At 38.1% G+C, this 17275-nt stretch overlaps 2 protein-coding genes across 3 annotated transcripts in view; one reads left to right on the top strand and one right to left on the bottom strand.

Moving 5' to 3' along the window:
* The window catches only part of LOC112694369 (ADP-ribosylation factor-like protein 3), a 5724-nt gene extending 3881 nt beyond the window's left edge, over positions 1–1843 (top strand). For both annotated transcript variants that reach the window (XM_025569815.1, XM_025569814.1), the window contains 2 exons: positions 265–505; positions 1536–1843. In XM_025569815.1, the coding sequence (XP_025425600.1) occupies positions 265–505; positions 1536–1573 (279 nt within the window). In that variant the 3' untranslated portion in view covers positions 1574–1843. The remainder of the gene's footprint in view (positions 1–264; positions 506–1535) is intronic.
* LOC112694368 lies at positions 1543–17275 on the bottom strand. The gene is made up of 6 exons (XM_025569813.1): positions 16556–17275; positions 13026–13449; positions 5201–5390; positions 4524–4771; positions 2980–3067; positions 1543–2890 (listed from the first exon to the last, which is right to left on the bottom strand). Exons 1-6 carry the CDS (start codon positions 16956–16958, stop codon positions 2810–2812), a joined length of 1434 nt encoding a protein of 477 aa, XP_025425598.1. The 5' UTR covers positions 16959–17275; the 3' UTR covers positions 1543–2809.

The raw sequence follows: 17275 nt of genomic DNA, 5'->3' as shown, positions 1-17275 counted from the left end.
ATTTTATCCCCCATAAAACAGAATTATATTGCATACTTTTGTATTGTTTAATGATTAAAAAAAAAAAAAAATAGATCAAGCATGAAAATATTGTTTAATTAATTTTTACGGTATATGTTTATTAACTAGTTTTGAAAAAATTTAATTTTTGGCCAACTATTTTAATTTTTGGACCACTGTGCGTCGTCTCGTCGCGCGATCGTCATTCGAATAAACAAACATCGCGTTATTGTTACTATATAATGTCGTTACAACGGTCGTCAGATTTACGTGGTGGACAGCGCGGACCGGAAACGAGTGGACGAAACGGGATTCGAACTGAACGAGCTGCTCAGCGACGACAAACTGGCCGGCGTGCCCGTGCTGGTGTACGCCAACAAACAGGACTTGGCGCTCGCGGCCAAGGCGTCGGAGATCGCGCAAGAGCTCAACTTGCATCTGATCCGCGACCGGCCGTGGCAGATACAGGCGTGTTCGGGCATACGCGGCGAGGGCATCAAGGAAGGTCAACCGGTGTTCTCCTCACCCCCCTCCTACCCCCGATCCAACGAAAACCACGTACGCGTTACCGGGGCCGGAATAAGCACGGAGCCTAGGAGCCCGGGATCCAGGCCCTAAAATATTTAACGTCCCGAAGGCGCCTTCAATCATGAACCCAGTTTTTAGGTTTCCATTTTATTTTGGTTATACATTTTTTTTAATTTTCGCAACTGTATTGTTTGCATCTGTAATCGAGATCTCTACTAAAAGAAATGAATGCGGATGTTATTTTTGTGGGGTTCCGAGAAGAGAAGAGAAAATAAGAGAGTAAAGTTAGTTTTAAAATATTATAATTATATTTTTGCGTTTGAAGTATAATATCGTATACTTGCGTGTAACGAATATTGACAGATATGAAAAATCGTTAAACATAATACAGTTATCGGTAATATATATTATAAGGATTATGGGCCCTTCGGACTACCAGGCTCCAGGCCCGATAAACTCTTAATCGGGTCCTGCACGTTACCCCGGCGCATCCGACGGTGGTTTGGAAAATTGTTTTCCTGATACTTTGCTCGTCATTTGTTTGAATTATTTCGATCGTTATCAGAGAGATCGTTCGACAAACAAATGACGGACGAAACATCTGCAGAATGATTTTCTAGAACATCGTCGGTGAGAGGGCTGTAATCCATCCGTGCACGAGATACTGTTAGTAAAATGTTGTGATTCCATAAACGATTAACAATTCAAAACACAAAAATTCCTTTCGGTAAACTTGTATATTCCGTATTTTACGCGTAGTTACGTTTATCGCACACAATATATTGTGCAGCGTTACAACCATATATAATTATTACACTAATAAATAAAAAGTAATAATAAGTAGATAAATATTATAAAAAAAAAAAAAAAAAAAAAAAAAAGATAATAATAATATCCTAAGTTTAATTTACTTACAATTCAGAAATCTTACTTAAACAATAGTTATATAGTTTATAATTAATATAGTGTGATTCACATAAAAATGTTTTTTTTTTATTTTCAGGAAGGATTGGAATGGATCAGTCAAAATGTAAAAAAGAAGTAATATCATATCAGACGATTGTTTTCGCACCGGTCCGGGCGATCTCTAGTTTCTTACACGTTGGTACCTAATACCTATTGTAAAAATGAGTACGATATTTTATATTTTACAACCGAAATGTTTCTTAAACATGTACCATATTATAATATAGATAATTGTATACTAATGTTTAAGTGGATGATTTTGTTTATAACAGTGTTACTATACATGTTACTTATACTAAAATTTCAAATGTACTACCTGTAACCTAATATAATATTTATACGTTACTAACGAGATGGGTGTTTTATAATGAAAATATAAATGCGTTCGTTAACATTTTCGAAGTTAACCGTCGGGCCACGTGAAACATCAAAACAATGTCGATTATCAACGAGAATATTGTGTTTATTCTGATGTTTCACGAAGACGTACGTTGGGATTTTAAACGTACGACCTACCAATCGATACTTATCCGAGTTATCGAATTCAAAACGATTAGTCACGCGCGTAAAATATATAAATATAATTTTTCTTTTAAACATTTTGCTGCAAGTTGTAGTCCTTCCAACGACAAGCGCTTGAAGTTTCATCTAAAAAATATATGATTGTGTTCGGACCGTAACAAGATTTACGAACTATGATCGACGATCTTGTTTGAAACGTTAAATCAAATGTTAAAAATCGTCCCGGGTATGTTGTACAAATAGATGTTGTTGCTCGATTTTTGAAATTTTGCGAACAATCATCGGACTGGTATCGAATAAAACGCACGAGTGCATTGCAGATGTTCTACGTGTGTTCGATATAGGTATAAATATTCATGCAGTAAATAGTGCGTGTCCGTGATATGAAATTATTTTACGGTATTCTGCGAGCCTTTCCGCGGTCCATTTGTTCATAGGATTTTAAATGATGATGATAATTGTCGAGCAAGACTATTCGTATAAAATGCGGTTGCCGTGCAAAATTAAAATTAAATTATAACGGATAGTAATTTTATATTAAATATAATATAGTTAACATATTTTAATATATATACTATATATGTATGTATGATTTTGTATACATAGCGAAATGATAAACAAAATAAAGGTAATGTATCAACGGTGGCTTAAACTAAGCTTAAGTACCCGAGTGACCTAATGTGCACCCCGTTCGGAGTTAAGATACATGTAATTAAAATTGTTCGGAAATCGGAATCAATGAGACAGCCTTTAAAGTTGTATCCGCAGTGATGTACGACCGTCTTGCAACGCGTTAAAGTTCGTTATGGAAATATTCGGTGGTAGCTCTTAGATCTTCTTCGTGGAACTCCTGGCAGGACGCTGGATATTTGGTCTAAACACACAACGAACGCGACGCGTCAACAATAGTTTATCGGTAAAAGTCCGGTGTCACTCGAATGCACCATGAAAAATCGGACTTACCGAACAGTTGTGGTCTTCGGTGGCCGCGTTGTAAAGCTTCCAGTATGGCGTGTAGGTCCGGCCGGACAGGAACCAAGAAGCGATCAGACTGTAAAACGAAAAGAAATCAGCTGTACTTCAAATTTGACAGTGCATGCATGTACTTTTGGAAAGATTCGTATTTTTTCAGTTTTACTCGTTCAGTTATTCACCTTTCAGCATGTTTTCGCATAAAAAAATTTAGAATAACAGATCGTTTTTTCACCAAACATCGTTTTCGATACAACAACCATCCTTAGAACATTATCGAAATAAAACCTTTCGATTACCGATAATCGTTTTTACGTTGCTACCGGAGAACGATTTTTTCACAAACAAATATAGTTTTGGAACGATTCGAACACACGCCAGAGTTGGGTTTTGTACGCGTCGATAAACACGTGGGTTTCATACGTAATCGAAAAAATGTATTCGTACAACAACGAGAAGTTATACATTTTAAGAGCTAAATGTACAAATCATCGTTAACGTGTTTTCACATTTTTTCAGATTATTTGGTGTTGCTATTGTTCTAATCACGGACTCGGATAATAGAGGGCTAGACACGAAAAGGTTTGGAGGGTGTGAGGGGAATTGCCACGAAAGTATATACAGATTGTGCTGGGAACGAAGGGAGGGGGTTATTCCTTTTGGCAGAACTAACGCCACCTGGCTTATCATAAGGACAACTTTGACATTTTTCCGCTTTCCGTGGTATACAAATAATATACAATACAATACTGTACTGATTATTGGTGATCAATTACTACATTTTAATCGTAGTTCAAGACCAATGACTATCGTAGTTTATTAATTATTTTATTAGGTACGCACATTTATTTATGACACCATAAAATACTGAGTTGAAATATATTAAAAATTATTAAATTAAAATGATCAATAAAAAATTGTGTTTCATATACAGAAAAAAATACTCTCTATTTTATGACAAATATATTTCAGTATTGTATCATAATGAGAATGAAACTTTGTTACACAATAGAAATATGAAACGAAAAAGCGTCAATAAAAAGAAATCGTCAAAATCAATAACGATATGAGTACTTATTTACATAGTAACATAAGACAAATTATATTTTACCATTGATTTTATTGTGTATTTGTATAATAACTGTTCCGAACGCCATTTAATAGCATTTATAGCAGATAATTTGTTTAATAAAGGTAGGTAGTAAAAATGCATGTATAACGTGTTGAAATGTATTATTTCTTGTACAATTAAAAATACTCAAGTATAAAGTGATTTAAAAGTTAACCGAGATAATAAATAATTGAATATTTCATATTTATCAACAGATGGAGTTACATCCGATAAAAGGAATGATCCCCCCCTCCCCCGTAATTACCAACTCTATTCGATTTAGGGTCAACGTTAAGGACATTCGTCTCTAGTCCTCTACCATCTTAGTTCGTGGTTGCAGCGCATTAAAAAGTCCGACTGTCCAATAATAATCGATTACTGTTATCGAAATAGGCTCGGTTCGACGACACTTCGATTCACGTACCTGGACAGTTTGGTAACGCCTGGCTTGAGTCCGGTTTTGCTATCCGGATATTGGCCTTTGCGGTTGATACTGCACACCAGGTAACGATCGCATTCCGGTTTTTTCAAAACGAACTTGTACACTCTCCACACCCTAAGCACGGGGTCGATGATCTCGTGGTTCAGCAGTTCCGATAGTTTCTCTTCGATTTCCTTGGACGTTAAATGTTGCAAGCTCAGTCCTTTGCTTTGGCCCAATCGGAAAACTTCCTGGAAAAACGAACCGGCACGCGTCAAAAATATTCAATTATACCCGTGTAAAATATACGTATATCAGTGACGGATCCAGGATTTTCTTTGGAGGTGGGGAGGGTTTGAAAAATGTTTTCCCTTAGGATATTTTTTATAACATTGCAGTCAGTGATTGATAATGAATCAAGGTATTAGTAAGTAATTATTAAACATCAATTTAAATCTAAGACTTCTAATTTCTTGTATGAATAAAATTACAAATTATATACTTTTCCTCATACTTAAAAAAAAAATAAAAATATTTTTCTTATTTCATAAGAATTATTGATTTTTAATATATATTTTCCGTGATGGGGGGTTAACCCCCCAACCCCTCTCCTCGTGGATCCGCCACTGATGTATATATATATGTGTACAACACGCCTCAATACACATCGCGTTACTCACCTGTAGGTATGCGATCGCGGGTTTGATGTACGTGGCGGAATTGATCTTCAGTCCGAACTGTCTCTTGGCCACCGCGTCGAACAGGAAACTCAACGATTCCGAGGGTCTGGCCGGGTCGAACTGGGCCGCTTTGGAGTAACCTTGGGATTTCAAGAACCCGTTCATGATAAACTGCGTCGTCGACAAGTATCTGAAAAATGCGGTGCTATTAGCGTCTCGTTTTCGGCGACCGTAACCGGGTTGTTGTGATACATCCGATCCGTTTCTAATGCACGGCATTGTTCGTTTATCGAATAGATCGGGACTGACGCCGGTCGAAAGAAATAGCAAACAACCCCGTGTCCGGCGACGCGCCCGCGATCCTATGCATACCGTGTGTACGACTTCAAAAAACCGATAGCGTTTTAAAAGCAAACCGTCTCGAGAGCTGGGGAACGATAATCGCCTGAACACGCACGTCGAAATGCGTGATGGTATTTCGGCAATGACTAGGTGCTCACGACGTATAACGATGGATCACGTCCGGTTGGTAGACGCGTTGAGATCGAAACCGAAAATCACGAGCGACGTGTGTCTTGCGAGGGCGCGTAGGACAGGGCTGAAAATCGTGCGCAGTACAAGTACTGCGAAATTTGAAAGGGGGTAGCGATTTCTGTCGGAACGTTGTTGGCAGACACAACACATAGAAGCGTTTCACCGATTGGAATGTTAATTTTCTTTTTCTTCGACGTGTTAAAATTAACAAAACAGATCGATCAAACCGAGCGAAGGTGCTCGGAGACAAAATACGCGTAAGGTGCATTATTATTGGAATCACAAAGACACGTTATAAAAAACTCGGCTTGTGCCTGATCGAAAACGATCACCGGTGCAAAGAGACCTCCGCGTACGAGCCAAAGAACAAGACGTGCGGAGTGCGGAAAAATGAAAACGTTAGGACCCTTGGTAAGGGTAGGGGAGGGTGGCAAGCCGAGTATTTAAAAACAATTTTAAACGGGACCCCTCGACGGTTTATCTCACACGCGTTTTAGCGGCGGTCCGCAGTAGTCTAACGGTTCGTTAGAGAGACGTTCGACACGAAAAAACCTTAAACGCACCTGAGGGGGGGGGGGTTATTTACGTGTCGATTTCGAAACCCGGTAACTCAATCCGAGCGGCTATCGAGTTCGTTTCTGTCGCATCGGAAAAAAGCGCGGGCGACATCGATGCGCCTGCGCGAACGGAGGCGCGCGTGGGCAATGGCACGCGGTAAAGCGTGTGCGCCGTACGAAATGATCGACCGGTCGTCCACCCGTGTCGATCCGTTCGATTGTTTGTCGGAAAATCGGAAAGTTTAAATTCGTGTGTCTCTTTTTTTTTTCTTTTTTTTTTTTTTTTTTTTCGTTTCGGAGGATAATAAATATTGTCAACCGTATCAGCACCCGAGCAAAGAACTTTGTTTGCGTGCAAAGATTCTCCCGGATCGAAGACGGCACCGAAACCTTATAATTACCCAGAGGTTAGGAAGGCAGTTTTCTCAGCACGAGAAGGATCGATCAGGGCGATAAGGTTAGATCACTGAAATACGTTGAAATAAAATCCGTAGATCTCGTATTATTTTAAATTCCCGTTCAGCGTTTCGATTTTGACGTTCATAAATTCGAATGAACCAGTTACTAATGTCCGTAGTTGATTTTTAAAACCTTTCCGGTTTCGCAAACCATTAAAATATAAACATATTTGTATAGCTATAAGACATTGCCTGAGTCATAAATAAAATGTACTATAGTATTACGGGAAAATCTAGAGATGCGTGTAAGGTGTGTATTAATATTCACAAAGTGATTTTTTAAATTCTAGTTTGAAAATGTGTTTATTGGGAATCGTAATAGTTGAAAATTACGTTGTTATGATTATCCGGATTCATGGATTTTTACTTTTCATGTGACTTAATCATTTTTAATGAAATAAATTGTTTTATTTTATTATAATTAAAATTTCACAACAATGGAAAATTATGTTTCATAAATTACAGTATACTTATCATGACTTTTACAGTTTTAATAATTTATTATCAATTACCAAAAGAAATACCTAATGCAATGTTTTTAGTTTATACCTCTATCACTTGCAGCGGTATCATGACTGGACATCTAATTATCTTATTTTTACTGCATAACCTTAATTACATTTATGTGAGTAAGAAAAAATGAGTCATTGAACACCAAAATTGAATTGAATAATTCGGATAATCCATGAAATCCGAATAAACCCACCACTAATTAACATTGATTTATCATCGGGTTTTTTTAGGAAAATATTATACAGTAAAACCTGAATAATATGAAAACCTGTATTCTATAGAAAAATTGTTTGGTCTCGGCAACTCTAATATATTTTTAAAAACATCATGTCCTGAGTAAGATGAAACTTGTCTAACGTGGATATGAAAACAATATTTTTGTCATGTACCTGTTTATCATGGAAATACCTATTTAAAAATTATCAAATATAATCTATATTGGTTAGGATTATTTCAACGCATTACATTTATTTTTTCGTTTGTACTATAAAGTATAGTAATGTTTTGTACTCACAACGCCTCGGACTGCATAAAATTTTTGTAATTACAAATAATTATTTTTTATTAAATAACTTAGTATGTCGAAAATCAATAAATGTTTGACATTAAATGAAGTGTTAAAATTAATTGGATCTAGTGAAAAAGATTAATCATCAGTAAAACCAATTTGTGAACTAATTATATACTAAAGTAAAAAAAAAAATAATAATAAACAAAAGAAAAATGGATGAATGGTAAAATTAACTAAACAAATTACTGAAATATTTAAGATATACCTGTAGATCTACTTATAATTTATATTTTAGGAAATAGGCGGATGAAAAGATAATTGAAATATCAAACGCAAACGAAAAAATAAATAATTTAACTTGAGAGTGGTTTTTAAGTGCTACAGCAAAAAACTTATCAATTTCTGGGCCGATGACACTAGTGTATTGCACGTCAAATTGTTGCACAATGTCTAACACGGTATTCGAAGCATCAAATGGCTGGTTGAAAAGTTTTAAAAGTTTTAGAAGAATTTTGAAAGAGTACGTAAATATAAATTTACTGTAATTTTTAAATATATAATTTTTTTTAACTACACATGTATAATATAAAGTTAATACAATTTAACAAATAATAAAGAATAAATATGAAATGAAAAATATATATTGTAACTTTTTTTCTGTCGAGTTGTATTAAATGGAAATCTGTCTAAAATGGAAAAAATATTAGGTCCCGACCGTTTCCACATAATACAAGTCTTGTTGCATTATTTAAATAAATTATGGATTTGTGGAAGAAAACAGTTTTGATGACAACGACTTTATACACGCCTATATTGCCTAGCAGAAAAAAAATGTTAACACTGAAACATCGACGTAATGCAAGTAAGTATCTATTTTGACGTTTTTATTGATTTGATAGTTTACCAAGACAAAAATCTGAAGATCTTAAGGGCGAGTTTATTATTCTACAAGTGTTTACTATTTAACCTTGATCTGGTAACATCGGTTAAGATCAGAACAACTGATTCATTTTTTTTTACCGCAGATAACGGTTAACGCTCATTATGGTTAAAAGAACGCGTAGGACTAATGGCGAGTGCAAAAACAACTGGTCTTTGGGTTCGGACGAATAATTCCAACGCAAATCGTAAATTCCCACCGTCATTCGTTCAGCAAAGCGGAACGGGTTTACCCGATGGTATTCTAAAACACTTGCCGCAATTAATATTATCGACAACGTTCTAGTTTTATTAGGTAAAAAGTATTCCGGACGACGCGAGTTTGTGTTTACGTCGTGAACGCGCGATTATAGACAGAGTTGGGCATTATTCGAATAAAATATTATTTGATTGATTATTTGAATACAAAATTATTCTTAATTTTATTATTGATTTTTATTTTTATTCATTATTTTAATTTGTATTATTATTAGGAGATTTTTATTTACTATATTTTATTCAATATTTTATTCAGTTATTCGTTATTCATTATTCGTTAATCGTTATTCCCTATAATCATATAAATAATAAATATAAATCCTAAATAACGATATATAATAATAATGTATATAATATATATAAAAATGTTATTATTCTTGATACACATAGGTTGTTATAGTTACTATAACGATAATTGTTATAATTATTACTACAAATTGTTATTATTATTGTTATTACTTGAATTATTATTTACCGATATATCTACAAATATTAATGTAAAAATGCTTAAGGTGATAACCAGTGTTCACGAGTTAAATCATTTGCTTGTTTTTATGGATTGACTTAAAATGTAGCAGAGTGCTATAGAAGTGTATGTCAAGTTATAACACGTACAATTATGAAATTTGAAAGTACTTTTTTCATCAATTTTTCAAAAAAAATGCTTATTTCCAATTTTTCTGATTATTTTTGCTTATTTGACCAGTTTTTTTTTACGTTTTTATAGTTTTCTCCTACAAAGTTGTTTCTGATAGAATTATAATTAAAATTAATTTTAATCTACGTTGTCACGTAGTTCGTCGTCATCCAAGGCATCGATGTAGGGTTAACAAAGATATTCCAACGCTGAAAATAGAACTGAGTGTCAAACGTCAGAATGATTAAGAACAGAGAGAACAGTTTACATTTAATTTTTCAGAAAAATCCCTTAGAAAATCCATAAAATCCTTAAAGTCTTGAAAGTAAAGATTTATTTTTATTTTGTTTGATTTTTTAGTTAGAATTTTATAGTTTTTTCTTTTTTTTTATTGAATATTTTTGCTTAATTTAAAATTTTTTAAATATTTATTTTAGTGCTTATAATGATATTTTTAAGCGCTTTTTTAAACATTCATTTTAATGATTTAAAGTGCTATAAGTCCAGAGCCCTGATGATAACATTTCTATAATAGTTTTTTGCTAGTAACCTGTATAGTTACCAACATTTAGGTCTTGATAGGGAACAATTCACGCCCATATGATTGCGATTAGTAATAAATTATTAATTATAATAAATTATTAAATTATTAATACACAAGTTAAAAAAAAAAAATATCATTCATGATTCTAACGAATAAATTTATTCTGACTAATTATTTTATTCACGAATAAAACTATTCAGAATAATTTTATTCTTCATTCAGTACACCACAATTATTCAGAATAAAAAATTATTCTTTATTCATAAATAAATCAAACTAATTCACGCTTTTATTTTTTAATCTTCATTTTGATATGTTTTTGCCCAACTCTGATCATAGGTCAACAGTAATCACACGATCGACGACGATGTGCCAATCGTTCAATACGACCCGAGTCCACCCGTAATCCGTCTTGGAAACGCGCACGTAGACACCGTTCGCACAAGGTTTTGGGAAAGAAGATAGTGTTAATGATATTTTTTTCCCGGAGACGAGGTCGTGTCGGGAGAGTTGAAAACAAACTAGGCCTGCCTGTAGCCAGTTGCGGTGCTCATCAATTGCGCCGATTTTGGGGCACTACCTGTACTATATACAACTATTGTGCTGGTATAAAAAAGATCTACTAAAAATGTATACCTACATCACAATTGGGCTGGAGAATTTTTAACTGTTCCATTATAAATTTAAGCACGGGCCACGAAATTTGTACGTACTGCACGCGTGCAACACTTATACTGATCAATAATACGAATTTGTTTTAGAAATATATAATGCTTGTCGACGTTTTGTTCCAACTTCAAATAATAAATTAATATTATGGTAAAAATAATGTTTTTCAAACGTACCTAAGAGCAAAACGACGTAAACCCATTTATTATCAAATGTACAACACTGCTAAACCGTAAGTTCTAAAATCAATGATTAAAGTATTACACACGTTTATATATATATATATGTATAGGAATCGATTGACGCACAATATTATAATAGAATACAATAGAAACGACACTCAATCAGCTGATCGATTTGTTTACATTTCTTTGGAGGCGCGGTTGATGTTAGCATCGAATACTCCGGAGGCTCGGCGTGATGTTGTATCCGTATCGAACAACGTATATGGATAATATCTATAAACTTTACCGGCACCCCACCGATCACGGCTTAAGATATCTTGTTCGTGCCAGTGGATTTCAAGGACAACGAAAATATTTTCCGGTCAACAAAGGAATTCAGATAGCCGTCGCTCCTATTATGTTCTGTGACATTATACTACATTCGAATACCGGTCGGCGCAGTAGTTGATGTATACCTTTTTCCTGTCCCGTAATTTTTCTCTCTTTGCCCGCGGCGCAATTGACAGTTGTCCTGTTTCTAATCAGGCGCACCCGATACCTATATATATATATATATGATTCGAAAATAGCGAAACGTTTGAAAATGTTCGCGTACGATCGTTACGTTGAACGGGAGCGGAAAAATACGCGAATGATTCGACAGGTCCACCGAAATACGTGGACAGGACGCGGAACCGTTTTGATTGCCGACGACGGCGGCGGCGGACCGTCCATCCCCGGAGACTTAAACGCGGCGATCGAGAATTCCTACGGTTTAATGGCCGGGTCGGGCGAGGAGATTTCACGAGGCGGAATTAAATAAATAAACGAATAATCGTTAGAGCACTAAATAACACTAAAAATACGAGCGAACGCGCCTTGAAAACGTAATCGCGGAAAACGCGTTTTTTTTTTCTCTGCGTCTCCAATCGTGTTATTATTTATTTGTGTCCGCGTAACGTTCGCCGGTGGGCAACGAACTCTCCGCGGCCAAACCGGTTGTGCGCGTTCGGAACGCGAGGCGTGGTGCTCTCGCGGAGTCACTACACCCGTGCACAACAGCGACGATGACCGTACATTAAGGTTAGGCTACTACACCGGTTATGGTATCGGGTAAAAACATGTTCACGGAAAACCAACGAAAATGCCTTTTAAAGTAATTTAAGGGCGAAAACACCTATTGTTACGCGATTGGTGGAGAACAACGTTTTTGAGTGAATCTCATACGCGTTTTGAAAAATATTCATTAGAACAAAAGTTACAACGGTTTTAAAAAAGTAAATACATGCTTTTTTTGTATTCATCACGGAGAACTATTAATTTGGAATAACGAAAAAACCCCTATACGATGTACACTCTGAAATATTGTTCTCTACGAATAGGTAATACGTAATAGGTGTTTTAACTGATAGATCACTTTAGATAGATTTAATTATTTTTTTGATAGTTTTCTGTAAGCGTGTTTTTTGTGATTAAAATGTAAATTTGCAGATATTCCTAATTGTTCGAAACTAATCGGTCAGAATATAAGAAAGGGATATTTTATGTCTGAATAAATAAATTCTTATATTTTTTAAATAATATTATTATAAGACATTTGTTTATTTTTTTTTAATATTTAATCAAATGCAATAGTAGAATTTTTTCCGTATGACTTACCGGGGACTTTTTTACCCGGAACTTTTTATCCGGGGACTATTTATCCGAGGGACTTTTTCGCCTAATATCGGACTCCATAGGTCCTATATCTTGCACATTTTGTAATCCACGCGATCGCGATTTATTTTTTCTCTCTGCAAACCTTTCGATTCCCGCGTCGGACTGTTCTATCCGTCCGTCCCTCTCCCGCCCAACCCCTCTGTCGTTGGCGCTGTATACTAATCGAGTCCCTATACCCGAAGGGGAAAAAAACAATATACTATTCGTGTCCCTCAGGTACAAAAACGAGACGACTTATACTTATCGAATCTGAGGTCAGGAAACAAAAATAGACTACGAATTACGAGTCCGAGGATTATTTCGAACCGCGGGATGTGTTTACCTGGACTGCGTGTTCGGGTCGGACACGTGTTTGATCCACTCGGCGACGAAACTGGTCAGGCTCCTCACCCACCGGCGCCTGAACGGTGCGTTCTCCATCGACTCGAATATCTTGTCCACCTGGAAATAACCGTTCCTGTCGACGAACAGCTGCATGATGCTGCCCAGCCCGCTGTTCCGCCACAGCGTGGTGCCCAGCTCGCTGTTCTTGAAGTGCTCCCAGTACACGTACGCGCTGCTCAGGAACGGCGGCAGGAACGTGGACGCGCGGGCGTGGCGCTCGTGCTCCTCGGTGTCTTCCACCTCCGGGTCGTCCGAGTGCTCGTGGCCGCCGCTGAACGCGTTCACTAGCGCCGGCAGCACGTTCATGAATCCCTCGATCGACGATCCCTGGCCGCCCGCGCCGCCGGTGGACGACATGAACCCTGCGCGGAAAATGACGTCATTACACACGTGTATATATATAGGGTGCTATATAGGGGCTTCCACGAAGCTCCCGGCGATTAAGAATTAAGAAATCGACGGACGATCGGAAGAGTTGATCCGAACGCGCGAGTAGTGGTGCTCCACGGTAGTCCGTCGCTTGGGAACGCGCGTCTCCGGTTCAAGCATAGTTAATACCACCCACCCACCGACCTAAGAGTCGTATTAGGTTCAGAAATTTACCTAATTTCTATTGAATCACCAATTGTATATTACCTACCGCTGCCGATATTGCCAAGTACCCGCCTATTAAAATGACGACAACCACCCCAACATTTTTGGTAGTTCAGTGAACCACAAAATTCATGATCAAGCCGCCTCTGCGCGATTCTGGTTACGTGGTGCACGTACCTGCACGGGAAAAACGTGATTAACGTGTTCGATTTATAACCCGGCGTATTACTCGTTTGGTTTTGCATCGCGATTCTCGTCGGTAATCGAGAGCCCGTGTACACCGATTTTTGTTCGAACAGAATAAACAACGTATGCGTAATATTAGTTATAAATAATAATCAACAGAGTTTTTTTTTTCTATTTTTTTTTTTTTTTTTCATAGATGTTCCAAACAGGTTATCGATACGGTTGATTTACCGTTCGTCCGATTCGGAATTTTCTGCACGTAAACCATGTGATGATATCGTACTGCGAATACAAACCGCTCCGAACAACCGTAACGTAGACCGAATGCACTGCACGTACCGATCCGGAATAAACAAAACGCTGCTGCAGGTTGTATGTCAAACACCAGAAGACATATTTTATAGAATAATGAAACACCCTGATGATCGTTGGAAGACAATGCGTCTTGGATTTGAGTACGAGCCTTTTGGCTATTTTCGATTTGGCACTCGATAATTATATCATAGACAAGTGCATATAAGTGTATTTGTATTTATATACACTTAGAAAAAAATAATTAGAATTAAATTTATATTTTTTTCTAAACATCAGTAGTGTTCGAAAAATTATAGCCGTCAACGTGTTTCCTAGGAAGTACCGAACAAATTACAATACGACTACGTATTATTCGATTTATGGAACTACATCAGAAGAATTTAAAATGGACATGAGAAATTCAGCCATCGTTTAGACAACGCGAACGCGCGTTGCACAGTGTCATTATTCAAGTCAAATGAATTTAACGATATTGTTTTGCATTTAATATTGGCGCTCTGACATTCGTTATACGCAGCCGAGATCATTAAAATTGTATTACGGCGGTGCGAATGTGGGAAGTTATTGTATGGTTTACGAAATAATTGATGGGATAATAATGGAACGATTGAGGGTAATAATAATAACTCAACGTCGCGATAGAAACACGCGCTTTTATCCATACTGGTACGCTACACGTACGCATAATACTCCGGTTCGTACTCCAGGTAAAATTGGACACGATAAAACGGTCGTGATAATTTTTACGAATCTCGTTTCGGATCGAGCACGTATAACTTGCAAACGTTTGTGCGCATTACAACCGCAGCGATGTTCGGCGCGGTTATGCGTACTTTTTTTTTTTTTTTTTTGATTGTCAAAGGAATATGTTGGTGTCGACTCGATGACAATAATCGATGGAGTCCACGTGATTTCGGGTACAACGCTAAATCACCGTTGGATGTATGTCAAACGTTAGTGTCCGTCCGGAAAGTAAACGAGTAACCTAGTTGAATAAAATATGTTATTGCGGTCTTGAAAAATAATAACGCGAACCACGGTTCGTTGACATCTGTTGGACCGAAAAATTACACGAAACGCAAGACGATTAAATTTTTTTTCGGCGTAAAATTATACGTACCGTTATAGTTCATATAATTTCGTAGAGCAAATAATAAGTTACGCGGTACGTACTATAGAACTTACTATAAAAAAAAAAAAAAAATTATAAATATGCGTACATTGAAATTATTGTTTACTAATTAAAAATATTTTCAACGGTCGAAGCGTTTCGCCGGTGAAATTAAATCAATATTATTTAAAATCTATAAATCTATCTAGTATTTACGGTTTCAATTCAATCGATTTAACATCGTGTTCTTTTTTTTTTAGTACATGCATATATTAACCGTGACGCAGGAACCTGTGTAGTATAAAAAGTTTGTAGACACGAAACGTTAAGAACAATTCAAAACAATGTAAAAAAATAATTATAACTACGAACCTCCTAGGTATCTATAAAACGTTTAAAACTCGTGTTCAAAGCATATATGTTTTTTGACGTTGTATTTCAATACACAATATCTTACATGGCTTAACGAATCAGTGGTCATCATTTGGTGTCGGATAAATATGTATATCTCGTTCGTGGTTCGATAAACACGCTTACGTATCAACGTAGAGCAGCGCTATATGGTTTAACAAAGTACACGTTTTTCGTTCCTCTCTAATTATTTCTTTCTTGATTTCGATACATGTCGTATTGCGCTGCGTTGGCGATACATATTTTTGTTGGTGAGCGTTAATCGTAAATGACTATTGTTATTAATATCGCGTAAATTAATTATTGTTTTGTAATTAACTTGAACGCTATATTTTCTTTGCGAGCATTATTTCGTTCAAACGACCCGTACCAACACTGCAGCGCGTCCAGCGCAGGAACGGATTCAAAATCTAATTTCTCGATACGGTCAGAGGCAGCAGCAACACAACGGAAAACGTTTCAGGGAAAACGAACAACAATCGTTTGATTACTATACGGTCTTTACCCGAACGACGACGACTGTTTTAGCGAACAGGATCGTAAAAGCGATCAACGGGAATCCACGTACTACGGTGTTGTACGAAACGGGTGTCGGGCCTGCGAGGCGATTCCCGACGTACGGTGCGAGGCTATTGGTAGGGAGGGGGGGGGAGTGCTTGTAACATGAACATTTGTTTCGAACAACGAACGAGTGACAACAAAAGGTCTACGGAAACGAATGGAAAATAAATATTCATTTCCATACATAAACCGTTGGTTCGTGCGTTGATTTACGAGTACCGACCGTTTGACAGCTTTTAATTATTTCTAATCGAAACAGCGAATCGTCGGTGCGCAGCAGCTCTACTCACCGGAAGCCAAGTCGATCATGGAGCTCCAGTCCACGCCGCCGGAGCCGTTGTCGCCGTTGGACGAGGATTTGTCGGCCGCGCCGCCGGCCAGCATGCCGACGATCTGACCGATCATCTGCGGGTCCATGGACCCCTTGGCGGCCGCCAGTCCGGACACGATCGAGCCCAGCCCGGACTTGGCGCCGTCCGTCTGCATGAACGTCTGGAGCACGGCGCCCAGGCCGCCGGCTTGTTGGCCGTTGGCGGCCAGCGAGTCCTGCAGCAGCGATTTGGCCGCCTCCAGGAACGGGTTCGGCTCGTCGTCCACGGTGTTGTCGTCCACCGAGGACGGGCGTACGGAGCCGGCCAGCAGCAGCACCGCCAGCGCCAGCGCCGGGAGCGCGTGCGACGGGAACCGGGACATGGTCGGTCGGTGGGCGGTTTCGAGAACGGCTTTGGGGAGCGGAGAAATACCCTGTCGGGCACGGGCGAAACGTTCGAGAGGGATCGGCGCGCGGACGGACGGTTGAGTGCGAGAACACGGGCGTGGGCGAACCGCGGGTGGACCTGTTCACATAATACGACCGGAACGGCGACTGCGAACTGAGCGGGGCACCTGTGTCGGGTCGCGGGACGGGGACGCGCGCGGAGGAGTCGGTGACGGTTTACCGGTGATCGGTGCGGAGCGCGAACGGTGCTGTGCGTGTCGAGCCGGGCGACGGAATGACGCGCGTGACCGGG

The sequence above is a fragment of the Sipha flava genome, unplaced genomic scaffold (assembly GCF_003268045.1).
Source record: "Sipha flava isolate LNK unplaced genomic scaffold, YSA_version1 128_pilon_pilon, whole genome shotgun sequence".
Lineage (NCBI taxonomy): Eukaryota > Metazoa > Arthropoda > Insecta > Hemiptera > Aphididae > Sipha > Sipha flava.
Note: the sequence above shows the minus strand (reverse complement) of the source record. Positions and strands in the feature narration are given on the sequence as shown.

Coding starts and splice junctions, on each gene's coding strand:
- LOC112694368 (XM_025569813.1), bottom strand. CDS start 16,958: ATGTCCCGGTTCCCGTCGCACGCGCTCCCGGCGCTGGCGCTGGCGGTG. Junction 13,450..16,555: donor CATGATCGACTTGGCTTCCG/GTGAGTAGAGCT, acceptor TTTTCCGCGCAG/GGTTCATGTCGTCCACCGGC. Junction 2,891..2,979: donor CCGAAGACCACAACTGTTCG/GTAAGTCCGATT, acceptor TTGTGTGTTTAG/ACCAAATATCCAGCGTCCTG.